General features: G+C 43.3%; 1 protein-coding gene across 2 annotated transcripts in view; it reads left to right on the forward strand.

Moving 5' to 3' along the window:
- ror1 (receptor tyrosine kinase-like orphan receptor 1) overlaps positions 1–20,393 on the forward strand; it is a 336,235-nt gene that overhangs the window by 210,802 nt on the left and 105,040 nt on the right. For both annotated transcript variants that reach the window (XM_051932708.1, XM_028810949.2), the window contains exon 4: positions 4,172–4,208. In XM_051932708.1, the coding sequence (XP_051788668.1) occupies positions 4,172–4,208 (37 nt within the window). The remainder of the gene's footprint in view (positions 1–4,171; positions 4,209–20,393) is intronic.

Raw genomic sequence — 20,393 nt, forward strand, 5'->3', positions numbered from 1 at the left:
CAGCCCTGCTGGGTACCGTAGGTGCTGCCAGGGGACGCTGCAAAAGAACCTGGGGAGTCCTGTCTCACCCCTAGCCCGGAAGTTCTACCAAGTCACAGAGATGAAAGCCCAGACGTACTTCTGGACTGAAGAAAACTGGAGTACTCCTTCTGACCCGGAAGTGCTAGCAAGTCAGGTTAACGGAATGACAGAAGCACTTCTGGGTCGAGGACTATAAAAAGGACTGCTGAAGACCCAGCAAGGGAGCCAGAGTCGGGTGGAGGTGGACAAAGCTTGAGAAGAGAGAATTGTGTTTATTGTTATGTATTTCTTGTCTATGTTATTGTGGCTGTGGTGCTTAGGGCACTGTTTATAAGAAGAAGAAGAATTAAAATACTTCTTAGTGCTTTTACCCTGTGCCCTGAGCGTCTGTCTGTTGGGTTTAAAGGGGCAACAGTGACCCCTAGTGTCCATAATTTGTAAAATTTTTTGTCTTGGAAATCAGTACTCTAGCACAGGGGTGGGCAAAGTCATTCCTGGAGGGCCGCAGTGGCTGCAGGTTTCTGTTCCAACCCAATTGCTTAATAAGAAGCACTTATTGCTCAAGAAACACTTCTGCTTCATTTTAGTTATCTCCCTCGTTAAGATTTTGAACCCTTGTTGCTTATTTAAGTCTTAAACAGCTGCATTCTTGGTTTTTAATTGCTCCTTATTAGCAATAAGATGCAAATGACAAAAGAAACCATCAGTTATCCATTTTGCTTGTTACCCTTTACGCCTGTGTGTATTTATCCTGCACTATTTGGTTTAATTAAATACTTGGAAGGAAAGAGAAGAGAAAAAAGTGAAGGACTGAGAATTACTCATCCGTTTTACACTTCAAAGTATTTGGATGATATCCTTAGAATGGAAAAAAAATCTAGGATATGAGAATGACTTGACATGGCAGAGTTAAAGCACAAACAAGCCATGAAATGTAATTATTGGCAAGGATTGTTTTCTAATAAAGCAACTGGGTTGGAACAAAAACCTGCAGCCACTGCGGCCCTCCAGGAATGACTTTGCCACCCCTGCTCTAGCATATAGACTTTCTTCCTCAACTGGTAGAATCCTAACTCACCTCTGTTAAGTCAGTGGGAAACTGATATAATATACTATTTGAAACTGGAAAAAATCAAATTCTCACTTAGAGGATCTGTGCAAATTTGTTTTAAAACCTGGCAGGATCTAATCAATAACATTATAGAATAAGCATTTATATTGGGAGGAAAAGACTCCTTTCTCTCTTTACTACTCTCAGCAGTTTTGCTCTGGTTGTTGGCCTTCTTTTCTTTGTCATGGGATGAGGGCTGATTTGATTTGATTTGATTTACTTTTGTTAAGTTTGACTTGATTGTATGGAAAGTTTTATGCTTTTAATAAATTCAATAAAAAAGGAAATCAATACTCTGAGCTTTCCATGTTCTCTCTGTACCTGTGTGTTGTATTTCTTTAGGTACTTGGCTTTTTGTCCCACATCCCAAAGGACTGCAGGTTAGGTTCATTCTAATTGACCATGTAGGGTGTGTGAGTGAGTAGGCCAGAGATGGACTGCTGCCCCCCGGAGGTCAGGGCTGTTCACTGATGTCAAAAGAGACTCAGGGTTCCCCACAACCCTGACCCTTAATGAACGGCGTCTGGTGATGCCTCCACACATGGCATCACATCTCAATCCAGACTCTTTTCATGTGACTTGGTGCCCACCTCTAATCTGAACTGCTGTCTCCCTCAATGTGTTCAAGAAGCACTTGAAGACTCTGTTCTTTGGTAAATTTCCATTTTGCTGATATTGTTTTTTTTAGGTTCAGTTTCAAGGGTGTACAAGAGAAGGATGTGGATGAGATGCCATCACTTACACATTTGTGTCTTCCGCCCTCAGACTGTTAGGAGTTTGTTAAGACGCTGGGGTTTTCAAACATGCATGTATCATATAGTTTGGCCCTAGTGTGTGTATGTGTGTCCAGGGATTGTTCTTGCCTTGCACCCTATGCTTGCTGGGATAGAATAGGATTTTGTGAAGAAGTGTCGCCAGCCCTCATTTAGTTTTTCACCTATTATGATCCATTTTGTCACCTTGTCCTGTCACACTTGTTCTTAAACAGTCCCCCAGACTGATGTTTACTCGATTATGCTGACCTCTTTTGTAAGTTGTCATAGAAGAGACGGGTTGAACTGGCACCCCGGCCACAGTGGAGGGTTCCTTGCCCATCTAGGAAACCATGATAAGGGAAGGATATGGATGAACCGGGCTTGTTAAGTGGTACCTTTGGTCATTATGAGGGAAGGACAGAGGGTGACTGTCTCCCGAGGCTGTGAGTTCACCCAGTGCACTTGGGTGGCAGTGTCCCTCTGGTGTGGCTCTGTGACGATGCGGGTTCACTCCATGCTCCCATGCAGTTTTTTGGGAGCTCTTGAACCCTGCACCGTCGGTAATGTTACTGATGATCTCGGCAGTGAGGCATAATAAATGGAGCAAGGGGATGGTGTACAAAAGTGCCAAGTGCTTTTATTAAAAACAGCAAACAAACAATCAAAAACAAAATATTCAAAATGAAGTGCAGTGTTATCCAAAATATCTTCTATAAATAAATAATCCCATATAATTAAAACGTCGAGGTAAAAACCAATAAACAGAAAAAACAACAATCCTTTAAAGCGAGGTTAAAACAATGCTGGAAGCAGACCCTTTAAAATCACAAGCCCGGTGCCTTCCTTTATCTGGCGGCTCCCCTGCTTCTCCCATACGGGCTTCTCAACAGGGGAGTCGCCCTTCCTGCAGCTGACCTTACTACTGTCCACTTTTGCTGGTTGGTTCACCTCACTGATCCCTGGCTCCGGTAGGCTCCACCAAACAGCGACTTGGGATCCCCAACGACCAGGGCTCTCACGCTGGGGAATCCACGTCCCAAGTCCCGACTCCCGCTGCCTTCTCGGCCTTATGCAGCCAACCGTCCTTCTTCACCGGTCACTCCAGCTCCTTGTTCACTCAGCTGGAACGACCGCTTCCTTCTGCCCCACCGAGTGTCGGCCAAACGCCACTGCTAGGGCTCACTGTCCAGCTGCCTGCCCGCGAGCACACACTCGCTGTCTCTCTCACCGGCTTTCTCCTTCAGCTTCCTGCCTTCTTCCTCACTCCCACAACCTCCGTTTCTTTAATTTCTCTTTTACTTTTTTCTTCCTTAGCTGCCTTGCGCTTCTATTTATGAAGAGGATGTGGCAGCTGTAGCAATAAACAGTTCCTGGGAACAATTACGGATGCGGGCCGTTTCTCACCTGTGCACTTAGGTGTGAAACGCCCACATCACAACTCCTCAGGAACCGCTATGGCCACACACCACCACGCCCCCTCGCTAAGCCGCGAGTGTGGCGATTATTTATTTTAAAAATGGCCCTTTGACTTGAGCTGTGGACCCGCTATACCACAGGCTCCCATTTAAACAACCACAGGGCTGCATGGGATTGTTAGCTTTGGTGGGCAGCCCTGTTTGGGTTCATTGGGTGCTGCTAGAGGGTCTGTTGAAGCAGGCTCCCCTGCTACAGAGAGGTTATACTGGACCTGGAAGTGCTTCCAGGTGGCAATCCTGTTCCATTGGACATACTCTGGAGTTCAGATTGCAAAGCAGCCACTCTGCCACATCGGGGAGTCAGAGTCGGGAGGAGAGGGGACAAGGCTTGATTGTGGGAGAGTGGAGGTGGGAAAAGGAAAGGAAATGAAATGGAACTGTGACTGCTTTGAATAAAAAGGTCTTTCCTTGTACCCGTGACTGTGCGGTTTGGTTGTGTCTCGGTGTTTGGGGTGCAGATACGCCCCCTACAGATCATAAAGTCCATTTGGATAAAAGCATCTGCTAAGCAAATAAATGTCAAAGTAAATGAATGGCATCAAGCTGGTCTGAGAATTTCACGTTAAGTTACATGCTTAACATGAAGCCCTTGAACCAGCAAGCTCAGGACACGTTTCACATCCATGATGGTCATGGTGGTCAAGATTATCTATCTTGCATCTCCCTGTGGCTTAGTGAGAATTTATCATAAGGGCTGCGGTGTATTTGATAGCCTGCTAGTGACCACCTCCCATCTGGGAAAAAATCCCACGTGAAACACGTATAAGAAACAAGGCACTAATCAGTCTCATTTGTCTTCTTTCTTTCAGGTCCTCCTCCAACTGCAAGTCCAGGAAAGCCTTCCCTGTAAGTCTGATTTGTTTGTACCCTCCGCCTGATCTTAAATAGGAGCCATTTGTGTGGAGTGAGTCCGTCCATGCTTGTTTGGGCTTGAGTGACACCCACAAAAGCCAACGGAAAGATGGGAGGTGGAAGTAAAAACCTGGGGAGTTTAGTTGATCCTCCAAAGCTCTCTGTCATATGTAACAGTACTTTTGTATTTCAGCCCATTTCAAGTCCTTTTCGTGAATGTTTAATTACATGGCTTAATTTAATATTGTGAATTATGTTTGAAACTTGATATTACTTCTGTATTTTATTAGTGCGAGGTGTTGTTTGGTTTGTGTGAGTATAAGCTGCCTTGTGTGTTGTGGGTGGTTCCCCAGGAGGCGGGGCCACATGTCAATCACCGAAAGGGACAGCCCTTAGCTCTATAAAGGCGAGGGAGTCCCATAATTCCTGCCGGTTCATCTTGTTTGCACGAGGGAGTTGGTGAGTGTTACTCGTGTTTTTGCTGTGCTTTTGCTGTTTTGATTCATTGGATTTTTGGACCCTTTTCCTCTGTTTTTTGATTTTGCCATTGGATTGTGTATTGGGCCTTGTTGGCCTTGGATTGCCCTTGCAGGCAACTCCTTTTCCTCCTTGGGTGCTCTACAGAGCTTCATGTACTTACAGATCATTTTTGTGATGTTTTTTTTTGTTTTGTTTTTTTTAAATTTTATAAAGATTTGAAGTGACCCTTTGTATCTAGCGGGGGCGGGGGGTTGACAGGATTTCCCCCTCTAGTGGGCATTTTTGGAAGTGTGCTTTGAGACTCTCAGTCCCAGAACAGCCTCTTTGTGATCTGTGGGGCTGTCAAAAAGAGAGAAGGAAAGAAAAAAGTCTGTCTCTGTCCATTTTAGTTAATTTAGGAACACTAAATAAATAATAAGAATAGCATTTGTAGTGCAGTGGGAGGTCTGAAAATCAAAACTACCTCTTATGAGTAGGATTTAGGAGTCGTTGTGGACTCAACACTATCAACTGCCAGACAGAAGCCGTTAAGAAGCTGAACAGAATGTCAGGTTATATAGCGCCTTGATGTGTGGATCTCAAGTCCAAGGAGGTTCTGCTCAGGCTTTATAACACACTGGTGAGGCCTCATCTGGAGTTCTGTGTGCAGTTTTGGTCTTTAGGCTACAAAAAGGACATAGCAGTGCTAGGAAAGATCCAGAGAGGAGCAACTAGGCTAATTCAGGGGCTACAGGGGGTGAGTTATGAGGAAAGATTAAAAGAGCTGAGCCTTTACAGTTTAAGCAAAAGGAGATGAAGAGGTGACCTGACTGAAGTGTTTAAAATTATGAAGGGAATCAGTCCAGTGGATCGAGATGGTGACTTTAAAATGAGTTCCTCAAGAACACGGGGACACAGTTGGAATCTTGTGAAGGGTAAATTTCGCACCAACATTAGGAACTTTTTCTTCACACAGAGAACCACAGATGCTTGGAATAAGAGACCAAGAGGTGTGGCAAACAGTAGGACTTGAGGGACCTTCAGAACTCAACTTGATGTCATTTTAGTGGACAGGACTGGTGAGCTTTGTTGAGACGTTCAGCATTTACCCTTGAAACTTCTGTGTAGGTTGTGGGACTTTTGAACTCTTCTGAGACTCTCCCCAATGGGATGACCTGCAGAAGTGCGACTGCTGCATCTGTTGAGGGTTGCTTGTCCATCGCCGAGGTAACCGCAGATTCACAGCACCACAGAAACAACTGCAAGCTGAGCGCTGCCATGCACAAAGCGCCAACTGCCCGATGGGTGATGCAGGGTACATTGACCTGGTCCCGACCCTGCCTGTTTGCTGGGTCTGTGTATAGCAGAATGGTAGCTTCCGCTACAATAAATAACTTTGCTGTTCCTGTTTCGAGTTGAATAGAGCTGGTTTGACTAAAGTACTGAGAGTCAGCCTCGTCTTTGGGGTGCAAGACAACAACTCACACGTCACAATGTGACAACTGACCAGTCTTGCTGTTTACATCTGCTGATCTCTTAATCATTTCTTACTACGTTTTGTGTACTACCTCATCCTTTTTCTGGTACATCCTTGTCTTTTGTTTACCTAACCATTTCAGTAGTTCTGTTCATGACATTTCTAAAACAAATGCTTATATATTTGAATGCACACTTCAAACCAAAATACTTAATTATTGTTACCTCTAAATTACTCTCTCACAACACCTTAGCTATTAATTAAACAAATGGGCTTGATGGACTGAATGGTCTCCTCTCATTTGTCAAATTTCTTATGTTCTTTATGGGCCTCAGTGTTTGAGTGTTGAGCCGGGTCAAGCCTGGGTGGGTTCTTGGCATCCCTGAAATAAAACAAACAAATGACCAGTTTAGGAGGGTGTACATCTGAGCATAGTGCAACCGCTACAACATAAAAATGTCAAACAAAATATCAAAAAAGCCCCACTAGTGGAGGGATGACCGTAAACCCTTGGCTTGTATAAAAAGGGCAAACACGGAATCTTTGCAAATGGTAGATTTCTTTCACTAAAATAGAGAAAAATAAAACTGTCAAACAAATTGGGCAAAAAAAACAACAATCCACAAGAAATATGTTTAGAAGATAACCATAGAGCAAAAAAAGAATAAAAAATCAGTCCAAACGGAAAATAATAAGTACAAACTTCACGATAAATGAATGATCTCCAACTCCTGAACCTTCTCAGCAGACCTCTATGACCAGAGGAAGGAGTCGTGACATCAGGGTGGCATCGCCTCCTGGGGCTTCAGCCACAAGAAACAGGCAACATCAGCACATTTAAAGGGACAACACACAATTACAACAGCAACAACAAACATACAGTAACAAAACAACAGTAAAATGCACATCATGTCACACTGATATATAACAATAGCCTGATTCTCGACTGTATTCCTGCTTTCTCCATTTCCTTGTCTTATTTGTGGCTACTCAAATGAATGAACATCTCCTCTTAATCCTGGTTTTGTTTGATTTTCATTCTGACTTACATGAGAGGGTACTCAGTGAGAAGTCTGGCTGTTATATCTTCTTCTCCAACCCAGACCCCACTATCGGGATAAGAATTTAAATAAAATGAGTTCAGTTGGCCCTCCGTTTGGCCCCTAGTGGCACAAGCTTTCCAGTCCAATGAAGAAAGGCTCCTAAGAGTGAGTACTGTTGCTAATTTTCCTTTGGTTTTGTTACTTTTTCCTTTTGTTTCTTGGATTTTGTTATTATATTTCAGATGTGGATTTGTTTGCAAGTCTTTCTCCACCAACAACAATGAACCTCTGAAGGACTCGCTCCCCAGCCTGAAACATATAGGCTGAGGGCAGCCCCTCAGCAGTGAAATAACGGTGGTCCCACCTCTTGGGGTTCCACATGCAGACAATAAGGAATGTGTCCTTTAAGCACATATACATGATACAAAAAAAAATGTAATAATATTAACAAAAAAAACATTAGACAATTAACACATGATGAATAATATTTCAAAATTAACAGAAAGGACAATAAAGAATAAAACATAAGCCCAGAACAAACCCCAGCATTTCTTTTTCTATTAAAAAGATGCAGGATGGCCAAGTTTCTCCCTTAAATTTAGAACATTCCAGGTGTGTAAGGTCATCCTTGGGCAGAGCAGTGCATTGCCATAAATTCTTCTAGCCATTACATAATTTCCCTTGGATAAAGATGTCTACTAAATAAAATGATTATATTTAATAGTAAACTAGAATTTTCAAGGTAAGTAATGTGATTTGGAGTCAGAAATATGGTGAAAAGGGCTTGAAGCCTCGAAAAACACACATAAACAGGCCAGGGCCCTCCTTCACTAGCCCAGAAAAGGCTTCACCAAAGGCAGCCTGTCAAAAATAATCGGGATGACAGTAAAGCCCTGGCTTTTAAAGAGCGAGGCAACAAGGACTCTTTATTAAACTGAGGATTTATTAGCAGAAAAAAATAGAAATATTACAAAATACAAAAAGGATTTGTATAAAAAGCAATCCACAGCAACTAATTCACAATACAGACATCAAAAACCAAAGAAAGAAGCAAAATTCAGAAATCTATCAAAGCAAAATAACACAATACTCACAGAACAGAACTCTGCAGACTCCTCCAAAGGCCTTATAATGAATCCCAAGGAACTCGCCTTCCCAGCCTGCCTTTAACAGCAGGGGGCGGGTCCTTAGCAGTGAGGTAAGGGTGGCCCCGCCTCTTGGGGGAATCTACAAACATAGTACAAGGAACATAGGAGAACATGATTACACACATAGAAAGTAAATAATAAATAAACAGAAAGAAATGAACAGAAGATACATAATTAGACAAATAATAAATGGAAAGAATATTAACTAAAATATCTGAAAGCAAGGAGCAATATTGAAAAATAAAATAGAAAAAAGTAGCATGGGGAGGAACACTGGCCAAAACATAACTTTAAGGGAGTTATTCCAGATAAAGAGGACAGAAGCTTCGAGTTAAGGAGGACAGAAATTTCAAAGTAAGATACAAAAAGTAGGTACTTCTACTTCTAATGTTATAAAATAATTTACTTCTACTACCTAATAGCGGGGCTGGAGAGTGGTGACGTGCTGCATGCAGACTGGTACATGCAAGAAAGAAGTTAACTGAATTCTCTATATATGACTATATGACACAAAGTATCTATCTATCTATCTATCTATCTATCTATCTATCTATCTATCTATTTGTTATATAGTGCCTTTCATATCTATCTATCTATCTATCTATCTATCTATCTATCTATCTATCTATCTATCTATCTATCTATCTATCTATTTGTTATATAGTGCCTTTCATATCTATCTATCTATCTATCTATCTATCTATCTATCTATCTATCTATCTATCTATCTATCTATCTATCTATCTATCTATTCAATGAACCCTATAGCAGCTTATAGATTAAATTGACAAGCCCGTGCTGGAGGACCTGCATTACTTTAATCATCTGCTTCATAAGGATCCAACAAAAGCTTCATTGATGTTAACAAACGTTTTTGGCTCTGGATGGTGTAATCTTTTTTTTTTTTGCGAGTGTAGAGTACCCTGAGGGTAATGACAGGCAACACCCTACACATCAATAAGCTTCTCCTTTGGCGCCCTTCATGTTCATTTCGCCATTCTGGGCAAGTAGGAGGTGGTGGAGGTGCTGCAGCAGAGCTGACTAAAAAGCCCAACAGCCCTGGCATAAGGTGCTACAGGATGTATTGTGTGTGTGTCTAAGTACGGGGGTGGGCACAGTTGTATCCCAAAGCGTACACATAGATACACACAGACTCACACCCTTGTTCAAGACACTTGTACACGCATTCCCCAACTGGGAAACCCTCACACACCGGTGCGGGCACATGCTCAGTCCCACACAGTGTTAGGGTCCAAGCAGTATCTTATACCTGCTCTAAGTGTGTAGTCTTTTTATTTGATCTTTTTGTCGTCTTTTGAAGAATGCGCAGTGTGTGCTACGTTTTGTGTAGCATTCTGCGACAGTCCGGATCTGTCATCTTAACGTCACTTAAGTGTCTGCAGTCTTCATAAAATAGACCATCAGTAAGAGTCACAACGACAACTAGCCAATGACTGACTTGGTAGATGATGCCAAGCACCTCCCATTCACTCTGACTGAGTGACTCTGACAGTCCTACACTGACTGATTGAATGAACCAGTATGCCCCCTACTGGTCTGGAGAGCCATTGCAAGTTCATTCACAAACTGCAGACTAGAGACTGTCAGTACATTGAATCTCAGTTCAGTTCACTGATGATACACGTATGGCAGATTGCATCAGAAGCTGTATTGTGATGTGTGCACTATTCCAAGGTTCTAATTGTAGGGATGTTTTTTTCTATTTATTGTTGAAATTTTATTTATTGTCTGAATTCAATTAAGAAGATCTATTATTATTATTATTATGTGTAAATTTCTTATTTTGTTGCTGGCTTTTTATATTGTTTAGTGGTTAAAGTTGTTACATAGTTATGATACTATTCTAGATTTTAAATTAGTGAAAGAATCAGTGATTCACAGATCTGAATAATTTTGGTGAAGTCAACGAAATGAATTGAATTACTAAAAAGAATCGTTTTGCACATCACTGCCACGAGTACCTGGCAGCAGCTACACTACGGGTGCCTGGCAGGAACAATACAGACGAAACCCGCTTGTCACATGTTCTACATAGTACATTACAGCGCGGAGTAGCAAGAGTTTTTTTTCAGAGGAAGCTTATAATTAATTTTAAAAAATGATCTAAAAGTAATGTACAATGTGACAGAAATAATGGTTAATAAACAGAATAACATATCGTTAGCTAGTGATTATCGTGAGGTGTATTATATGTTACTTTGCTCCCACTTTATTTTAGTTAGCTATTATCAATATACAGTATGTCATGCGCTTATAAACTGAAGTGTATGACTCCAGTGACACAGACGTGCACAGAAACTGTCACAAAAGCCACTAAAGTACTATGATTTATGTGTTTCTTTTTAAGGAAAAGGAAGAGCAGTGTGGTTGAGTTTTTCCAAAAATAAAATACTAGAAACACTCAGAGTACTGCTGAGCTCTCCGACAGCGTCCTTCAGATGATTATTAAGGACAGATTATATGTTTCTGTGTTACTGAATTCTGATTCAAACAAACTCCACCGTTACTTGATCTTGCGTTTGTTATCAAACATTTATCAGTGAACTGAAATTATTTTGATTTGGAAAGATTTTGAGTTTGCGTTCCTTTTTGCACTTTATTACACAATACTGGAGCTGGATGTCGTCAAGTGTTCTTGACTTAAATCAAAGTAAAACCGTCTGTCACAAATCACTCCTGACACTCTTCTCCACCCATTCCACCCTGCCTGCACTCTCTTTTTCACTTCTCTTCCACAATCCCCATTACTCTGTATTGTTGATCCCAAGTATTTAAACTCATCCACCTTCGCCAACTCTACTCCCTTCATCCTCACCATTCCACTGACCTCCCTCTCATTCACACACATGTATTATGTCTTGGTGGTCCTACTGACCGTCATTCCTCTCCTCTCTAGAGCATATCTCCACTTCTCCAGGGTCTCCTCAACCTGCTCCCTACTATCGTTACAGATCACAATGTCATCAGCAAACATCATAGTCCACGGGGACTCCTGTCTAATCTCGTCTGTCAGCCTGTCCATCACCATTAACAATAAGAAAGGGCTCAGAGCTGATCCCTGATGTAATCCCACCTCCGTCACTCCTACCACAGACCTCACCACTGTCACACTTCCCTCATACATATCCTGTACAACTCTCACGTACTTCTCTGCCACTTCCGACTTCCTCATACAATACCACAGCTCCTCTCGAGGCACCCTGTCATATGCTTTCTCCAGGTCCACAAAGACGCAATGCAACTCCTTCTGGCCTTCTCTAAACTTCCCCATCAACACCCTCAGAACAAACATCGTATCTGTGGTGCTCTTTCTTGGCATGAAACCATACTGCTGTTCACTTCTTAACTGAGCTTCCACTACTCTTTCCCATAACTTCATGCTGTGGCTCATCAATTTTATCCCCGTGTTACTACAGTCCTGCACATCCCCCTTCGCCACCTCTCTCTTCACCTTGCGCCTTATCTCCTTGTACTCTTGTCTACTTTCTGCATCTCTCTGACTATCCCACTTCTTCTTTGCCATCCTCTCCCTCTGTATACTCTCCTATATTTCCTCATTCCACCACCAGGTTTCCTTTTCCTCTTTCCTCTGTCCAGATGTCACGCCAAGCACCCTTCTTGCTGTCACCCTTACTACATCTGCTGTAGTTTCTCAACTGTCTGTTGACTCTTCACTACCACCCAGTGCCTGTCTCACCTCCTCCCTAAACTCAACCTTGCAGTCTTCCTTTTTCAACTTCCACCATTTGATCCTTGGCTCTGCCCTCACTCTCTTCCTCTTCTTGATCTCCAACGTCATCCTACAGACCACCATCCTATGCTGCTTAACTACACTTTTCCCTGCCACCACTTTGCAGTCTTCAATCTCCTTCAGATCAGTTCTTCTGCATAGGATGTAATCTACCTGTGTGCATCTTCCTCCACTCTTGTACGTCACCCTTTGTTCCTCCCTCTTCTTAAAATTCGTATTCACCACAGCCATGTCCATCCGTTTGGCAAAATCCACTATTCTCTGACCTTTTCATTCCTCTTCTTGACACCATACCTACCCATCACCTCCTCATCTCCTCTGTTCCCTTCACCAACATGCCAATTGAAATCCGCTCCAATCACCACTTTCTGTCCCTTGGGTACGCTGTTCATCACTTCATCCAACTCACTCCAAAAATCTTCTTTCTCACCCATTGCACACCCAACTTGCGGTGCATATGCACTAACAACATTCATCATCACACCTCCAATTTCCATCTTCATAATCATCACTCTGTCTGACACTCTTTTCACCTCCAGGACACTCTTGACATGCTGTTCCTTCAGAATAACTCCTACCCCACTTCTCCTCCCATCCACACCATGATAGAACAATTTGAATTCACCTCCGATCCACCTGGCCTTACTCCTCTTCCATTTAGTCTCTTGCACGCACAATATATCAACCTTCCTTCTCTCCATCATATCTGCTAACTCTCTCCCCTTACCAGTCATACTGCCAGCATTCAAAGTTCCTACCCTCAGTTCCACTCTCTTTACTTTCTTCCTCTCCTCCTGCCTCTGGACTTGTCTCCCCCCTCTTCTTCTCCTTCTTCTTCTTCAGCCAACAGTAGCCCAATTTCCTCCAGCACCCTGTTGGCTAACAGTACTGATGGTGGTCATTGTTAACCCGGGGCTCGATCGATCCATATGGAAATTTGTATTGTTCTCCGCATATTGATTTGGCAAAATTTTATGGATGCCCTTCCTGACGTAACCCTCCCCATTTATCCGGGCTTGGGACTGGCATGAAGAAACACACTGGTTTGTGCATCCCCTGTGGCTGGGTTAGGAAGGACGTAAAAACAAGGGGGGAGAGAAAGACAAATAAAGGTCTGTGAAGTTTAGGCCAAACCCTAACTCCCAAGTGGCTGCTAGCAGCCTCCCCAGTGGCAGTCCATATTTACGCTGTGACCCGCTCTCCCTCAGAACTTGGCGAGATCCTTAACTTAGATCTTCATCTTCACCCGTCTTTTCTTTTCTTTCCTTCAGAAAGGCTTCAACTTCCCCACGCCTTTGCATGACTGTAAGGGATTTATGTCACCCTTTAACCAATCTGGGAAGCAACCAGATCCGAATTTCTTCATACCCCGGTGTATCTCACGTCAGGTCAGACGACATGTGCAGGCTCTGGAAAGAAAACAACGGCCGTTTTTCCTGTCTGCCCTTTGACTTTAGGTGATGGATACAAAGCAAATAACTCGGCTGGCAGACATACGCCGGCATCGTCCTCCCAGTGGCCATTGTGCTTTCGGGACAAATTGCTGTGATGGACGGGTACAGGCGACCCTCAATTATTGCATGTTTATTGATTTAGGGATTAAATCTGAGTATTCCCTCTGTCAGATAATCCATCTGCATGTGCCTACAGGATGAGGCCTGCGTGTACGACGTATGAGTAACGTGGCTTCCAGTACGTGAAATGCTTTTACAGTTGCTAGACCAAGCTGACAACTCCCATAAATCTGACAGGACAAGCTGGGGCCGCGTGCACAGCATGCCAGAGTCGGTAGTATGAAGTCATAGTCAGCAGCCATAAGGTCATGTGGCAGTACGGATTTAAAAAAATGAGCCTCCCAATCCCATAATCCTCGCTGTGAGGGTATCAGGTGCTCTTTTGAGGTGGGCTTGCTGACATTCTGGGTGCACTGATGGGGGCTAAATGAGAGACATTCATCATTTAACTCAAACAGCCAATGGTGCACTGCAATCATTAAGAGGTACAGTGGATATAGAAAGTATCAAGACCCCTTTACTATCGGCACACTTTATTGTATTGCAGATTTAATTTGAAATGGATACATTTGTCATTCTTGCCAATCACTTTACACTCTCAGTCATTCATAATGACCAAAAGTGAGAACATGTCTTCGGAAAGGTTTGCAAATTTACAAAAAAATCACAAACTGAAACTCTCTCATTCCTAGAAGTGTTCGGACCCTCTGCTGTGGCACTTCCAGATTGTGCTCAGCTCCATCCAGTTTGCTTTAAAGTCTCCTTGAGATGTTTCTAGAAACTGACTGGAGTCCACCGCCAGTAAACTGAATTTGTTGGCCGTCACTTAGAAAAGCACATGTGTACCTGTTGTCACACAAGTGCGCATGGGAGGCAGCTAAGAGGCCTGAATGAGAGTAATTCCACGCCAAACCAGGGGGTGGCGGAGTGCGCTGAATCCATTTCTTACCTTACTACAGACCGTTCACGGGAAATCCCGCCTTCTCCTGTTGACATCACTTCCGGTTCTGGCGCCTTTGATGACGTCAATTCCAGGTTCGAGCCTATGGATGAGGACCCTTCTGGTTTCTGACCCTTTGGATGACATCACTTCCTGTACTGGCCTTTAAAACGGCCATTTTTCCTCTACCCAGTCAGTTCTGTTTTGAACTAAGGAGACCCAGGTTCGCTTCCCGGGTCCTCCCTGCATGGAGTTTGCATCTTCTCCCCGTGTCTGCGTGGGTTTCCTCCAGGTGCTCCGGTTTCCTCCCACAGGCCAAAGACCTGCAGGTTGGCGATCCTAAAAAAAGTTGTCCCTAGTGTGTGCTTGGTGTGTGTGTGTGTGTGTGTGTGTGTGTGTGCCCTGCGGTGGGCTGGCACCCTGCCCAGGGATTTGTTTCTGCCTTGCTCCCTGTGCTGGCTGGGATTGGCTCCAGCAGACCCCCGTGACCCTGTGTTAGGATATAGCAGGTTGGATGATGACTGACTGACTCTCATCTGTACACATCTGTACACCATTTCTTCTGTTTTCGCAGCCAGGATATAATATACGGGTGGCTGCCCCGGCATTGGGATAAGTTGCCCTCCACATCTCACCCCTCACATTTTGCCCTTGGTAATTTTCAGCCCCAAACCCCGAACATTTCACCATCACTATATTTTGCCCTGGTATTTATGTACATATCTATAATTGCAATTAAAAATTTAATACAACTTACCCAACATTGAAAATAAAAAGTTCACTAAGGTAGAGTTCTTATACGACTCACAGATCACCGTGTTCCACTGAAAATAGTATGCGTGATTGCCTCCATAAAAGGTGAGTATTTGTGTTATGTGATATAGTTTTGTATGACTGTACTGGATTTTGTGCGTTTTTTGGCCAGCACTACGGCTGTTTCAAGATGTGTGTTTACAGTTTTCACCGCCTGGTGGTGCGTGGCTGTGTTGAAGACCTCGCAGACAGTGGAATATCAAAACTGTTGCGTCACCACTCACCGCATCTTGTATTACTTTCTCACTGAAAGCGTTATTTTTGCATCGTGGCTAAACCTAAAATCAACTTTGTAAAATTTCACTATGGCAGGAAGAATTTCGTCAATTAGAGGTAAAAGAAAATTGATAGATGATGACAACCACATTTACATGTTTTCAAAGAAAACAGTCGATGAACAACATGGAATCTGGGTCTGTGAAAAACGTTCCATCTGCAAACGACATGCCTGGACAGTTGGTTTGGAAGGCCCAGTTGTAAAAGTGGTAACTAAGCATAATCATGCAGCTCACAGGAAGCATTACGATTGGTGGATCAAATCCGGCAACAGCCACAAACGAACGACCACAACAAATTGTTGCACCCGTTTATCATTTTGCTACAAAAATGTTTAAATTAGGAACGTCAGTTTTGAACACCAAGAACGATTATTCACTTTATATCATATAGTCATATCATGTCCTTCATCCCTCCCACCTTTGATGCACACCAATTTGCTTAAGAGGCTAACAGGTCTACTGAGGATGTTGTTGCTGCTGCTCTCCATGCTACCCTGTCCCACCTGGAGCACCAGGGGAGCTACGCACATCTCCTCTTTATCGATTTTAGCTCTGCTTTTAACACCATCCTCCCTCACAGATTGGTGTGCAAGCTGCTAGCCCTGGGACTCCCATATTCCACCTGTATAAGGATTAAAGACTTCCTGACAGACCGCACACAAAGGGTTAGGGTGGGCACCCTCACATCTACTCGGCTCTCCTCAGGGGTGTGTGCTGAGCCCTCTGCTCTTCACGCTGTACACACTTGACTGTGCCCCCGCTCACCACAGCAACACCATCATCAAATTTGCAGACGACACCACTGTGGTGGGGCTCATCTCTGGGGAAGATGAATCTGCCTACAGGGACGAAGTGGAGCGGCTGACAGCGTGGTGCACTGACAACAACCTGCTCCTGAACACAAGTAAGACCAAGGAGCTCGTTGTGGACTTCAGGAAAAAGAAAACGAACATCAAACCACTCTACATCGGAGGGGACTGTGTGGAGAGGGTGTCAGACTTCCGCTTCCTGGGAGTCCACATCATAGAAGACCTGTCCTGGGGTGTGAACACAGCTGAGCTGGTGAAGAAGGCTCAGCAGAGAGTCCTCAGGAAAAATAACATCCCCCAAAAACTGCTGGTGTCCTTCTATGGCCGCTCTGTCGAGAGGATCCTGTGCTACTGCCACTGCGTGGGGTTTTCCAGCTGCACAACGGCGCAGAGGAGAACACTTCAGCGGATTGTAAAGACGGCCCAGCTGATCATCCGCTGCTCTTTACCCTCTCTGGATGAACTGCACAGCTCTCGCTGCCTCAGGAAAGCAGAAAACATCTTAAAAGACTCCTGACACCCCGCTCATGACATCAGGCAAAAGACAGAGGAGCATCAAAACAAAGACTAAGAGACTGAATGACGGTTTCTACCCTGTTGCTATCAGGGCACTGAATTGCCACCTAATCACCTCCAATGCAGCTGTGCAATAGATGGCATCTTGTGCAATTAAGGTCATATGTTGAATGTTTGTGTTCTACCTTATTTCTTCTTATCCTTTTTTATCCTTTTTTAATTATATTTTATTTATATGGAAGATCCTCCCTGTGTGGATAGCGCTTTGAGTACTGAGAAAAGCGCTATATAAATATAATGAATTATTATTATTATTATTATATTTTGACAACGCAGTGACTGCACCTAAGTTCGTTGTATTTGTTACAATGACAATACAAATATTCTCTCTTCTCTCTTTATTTTTTCTAGAAACTTCCAACACTCAAAGCGTCTGGGTGTGGGTATTAGAAGTTACTGGGGTGGGGGAGAAATATACTGGAGGCGAAATGTAGTGGGGGAGAAATGTGAGAGGAGAAATTTCCTTAAAACCGACTGCCCCCAAACCTTTTTGGACTCTTTGTCAGTTCTTGTGACACGGTGAAGAGATAATAATTTGACGGAGAATGGAAACGGAGTTTGAGAGGGAGAATGGAAATAATTGGCCTATCCCAGGTGTGTACACGTAAATCTTGTAGAGGCTTTCCAAGATGACTCAAAGCTGGAATTGCTTCCAAAGGGGCTTCACAAAATGCCGAACAAAGGGTCTGAAAACTCACGATTGAGGGATTTCAGTTTTTGATGTTTAAGAAACTTTAAAACCTTTCTGAAAACATGTTCTCATTTTGTCATTATGGGTTACTTACATTTAAGAAGGGGCCAGAGTTGCCTTGAAAGCTTGCATATTGTAATCTTTTTAGTTAGTCAATAAAAGGTGTCATTTTGCTTGACTTTTCATTACGTTTAAAATAAAATCTACACACATAATAATATAATATTAGATTAGATCAGATAATCTCATGGGGAAATTCAAATGCATACATCGGCAGAAACATAAAAAACAAGAATACAGACTCATAGGACAAATAATACAGCCAGTCGATTTAATAAATAAATAAATATTAACATAGCGGGTATATGGCATTGAATTACCTGATAGCAGTGGGAAGAAAAGACCACCAGAGACACTTCTTAGCACACTGTGGTGGAAATGAGCTTGTGGCTTAAAAGGCTCCAAGAGAGCGCCTCCTAGTGGGGATGGAGGGGATTTTTCATAATGGCATCCTTTTCCACAACAACTTTTAGTGCCTTCAGAGTTGGCCCTGTGATGGCGCAGGCTTTCCTGATATGTTTATTCAGTCATTGTGCTTCTTATGAGCTCAAGTTGCTTCCCCAGAAGACCACATAGTAGAATGAAACACTGACTACTGTGGACTGGTAGAACATTTCCAGCAGTTTGCTTCACACATCAGCAGACCTGAGAATCTCCTTAGCAAGTCCAGTCTGTTCTGATCCTTCTTGTATGGTCAGACCAGTCTAGTTTGTTCTAGTTCGTTCAGAGGCTTTTTGTCACACCAGATATCTGCCAATAGTTCTTTTGTGTTGCTGATATTGAGTTGCAGGTTGTTCTTCCTGCACCATAAGATGAAGTCCCGCACAAGTCTCCTGTACTCTGACTCTTCTTCATTATTAATGCAGTCTATGATGGAGGAATCATCTGAGAATTCCTGTAGGTGACAAGTGCTGATGTTGTGCTGGTTGTCAATTGTGTAGATGGGTGAACAGGAGGGGAGACAGGACAGTTCCCTGAGGTCCTCCAGTATGACACACCACCATTTCTGACACGCAGTCCCTCAGCCTCACAAGCTGCTGTCTGTTGGTCAGGTAATCCATGATCCAGGAGATTGTGGGGGCAGCAAGATTCAAAGCCTTCAGCTTTTATTCCAGTCAATGAGGCTGAATGGTGTTAAAGATGCTGGAAAAGTAAAAGAACACAACCATGACTGCAGTGCCAGCTTTGTCCAAGTGGGAGCAGACTCTGCGGAGCCTGGAGATGAGAGCATCCTCCACACCTGTATGTGTCTGACAGGCAAGCTGCAGAGGATCCAGATGATCTGAGACCAGGGGTTTGAGCTGTTTAAGGAGCAGCCTGTCAGAGGCCTTCATGATGTATGAAGTAAGAGGAGGTGGTCTGAAGCTCTTGGGATCACTGGAGTGCTCTTTCTGTGGCACTGGGACCACGCAGGATGTTTTCCAGTGCAAATTCAGGGAAATCTATCTATCTCAATATATATAATTCCAGGTTTTAGTGTTGTGATTTGGCAGATTAGGACCCTTATGTTAGAAAATGTTAATCTATAATGCATGAGTACAAGTGTAAACCTGCTCTCCTGCTTGTTTTGATGATCTTTTCACCTGAGGTCTAAACAAAAAAGAAATAAGTAGCCACAGGAGCAGTTAACCCCCATGACAGCCATAAGTGTCTTCATGACAGGCTGCTCAAATTAAGACAAGGGATGAAGGCGTGGAACATTCAGGTCTACGTGGTTAAAGAGTCTGAAAGTGAGAATAGGGTCATCTTAGGACCCTTTGACAATAAACACACAGAAATATGAAAAACGTAATGACATAATTCATTTTTAGTGCCCCAGGATCTGGAGAATGGTAGTGGGGGACAGTAAATTTAACAGACATTCTCCAGAACACTAGAGGGCAGCAAGAGGGTCCACTTCAGTATTTGTTGTACCCTTGCCTTCGCCACGTGAGAAGGGCCCGTCTATACCCAGGAGCTTAGAGTGGTGGGACTATCAATGTGTGTTCCTGTCTGAGAAATGGTAAGTGAAAGCCAAATTACCCACTGGGATCAAATAAAGTTTCACATCTATCTATCTATCTATCTATCTATCTATCTATCTATCTATCTATCTATCTATCTATCTATCTATCTATCTATCTATCTATCTATCTATCTATCTATCTATCTATCTATTATAGAGTGCCTTTCACTAGTGCTTTTGGTATTAAATCAGATTTTAATGTGATGTCCTTCTAGGTGAAGCGAGTCCCACAGTGTGAACTGTTACAAGTGGCAGTTGGGCTGGTAGCATCTGGTAAATGGCCACCCAGAGAGCTCAAGCCTGCCCCCTTGTGGCTCCAGTGCCAGCTTCTCAGCCCTCAGGTCACGACATTCGATATTCCCAGTCTGCCTGAGAGGTCACACAGCTGACAGATCGACTTTTTTTTGTAGCCTCATTAACAACAAAAGCAAAATGGCCAATCAGCTCCTATATCTTTTGTTCTTTTTTATAAGGCTTCCTTTCATTTACTGATCCTGTGTTTTCCATTATAAGGTTGAGGAGCAGTGGAGCCTATTCTGGCAGCAAATTAGGGACCAGTCCCGGATGGGATGCCAGTTGACCTCACTCGCACAT

The sequence above is a fragment of the Erpetoichthys calabaricus genome, chromosome 10, assembly GCF_900747795.2.
Source record: "Erpetoichthys calabaricus chromosome 10, fErpCal1.3, whole genome shotgun sequence".
NCBI classification, from domain to species: Eukaryota; Metazoa; Chordata; class Cladistia; order Polypteriformes; family Polypteridae; genus Erpetoichthys; species Erpetoichthys calabaricus.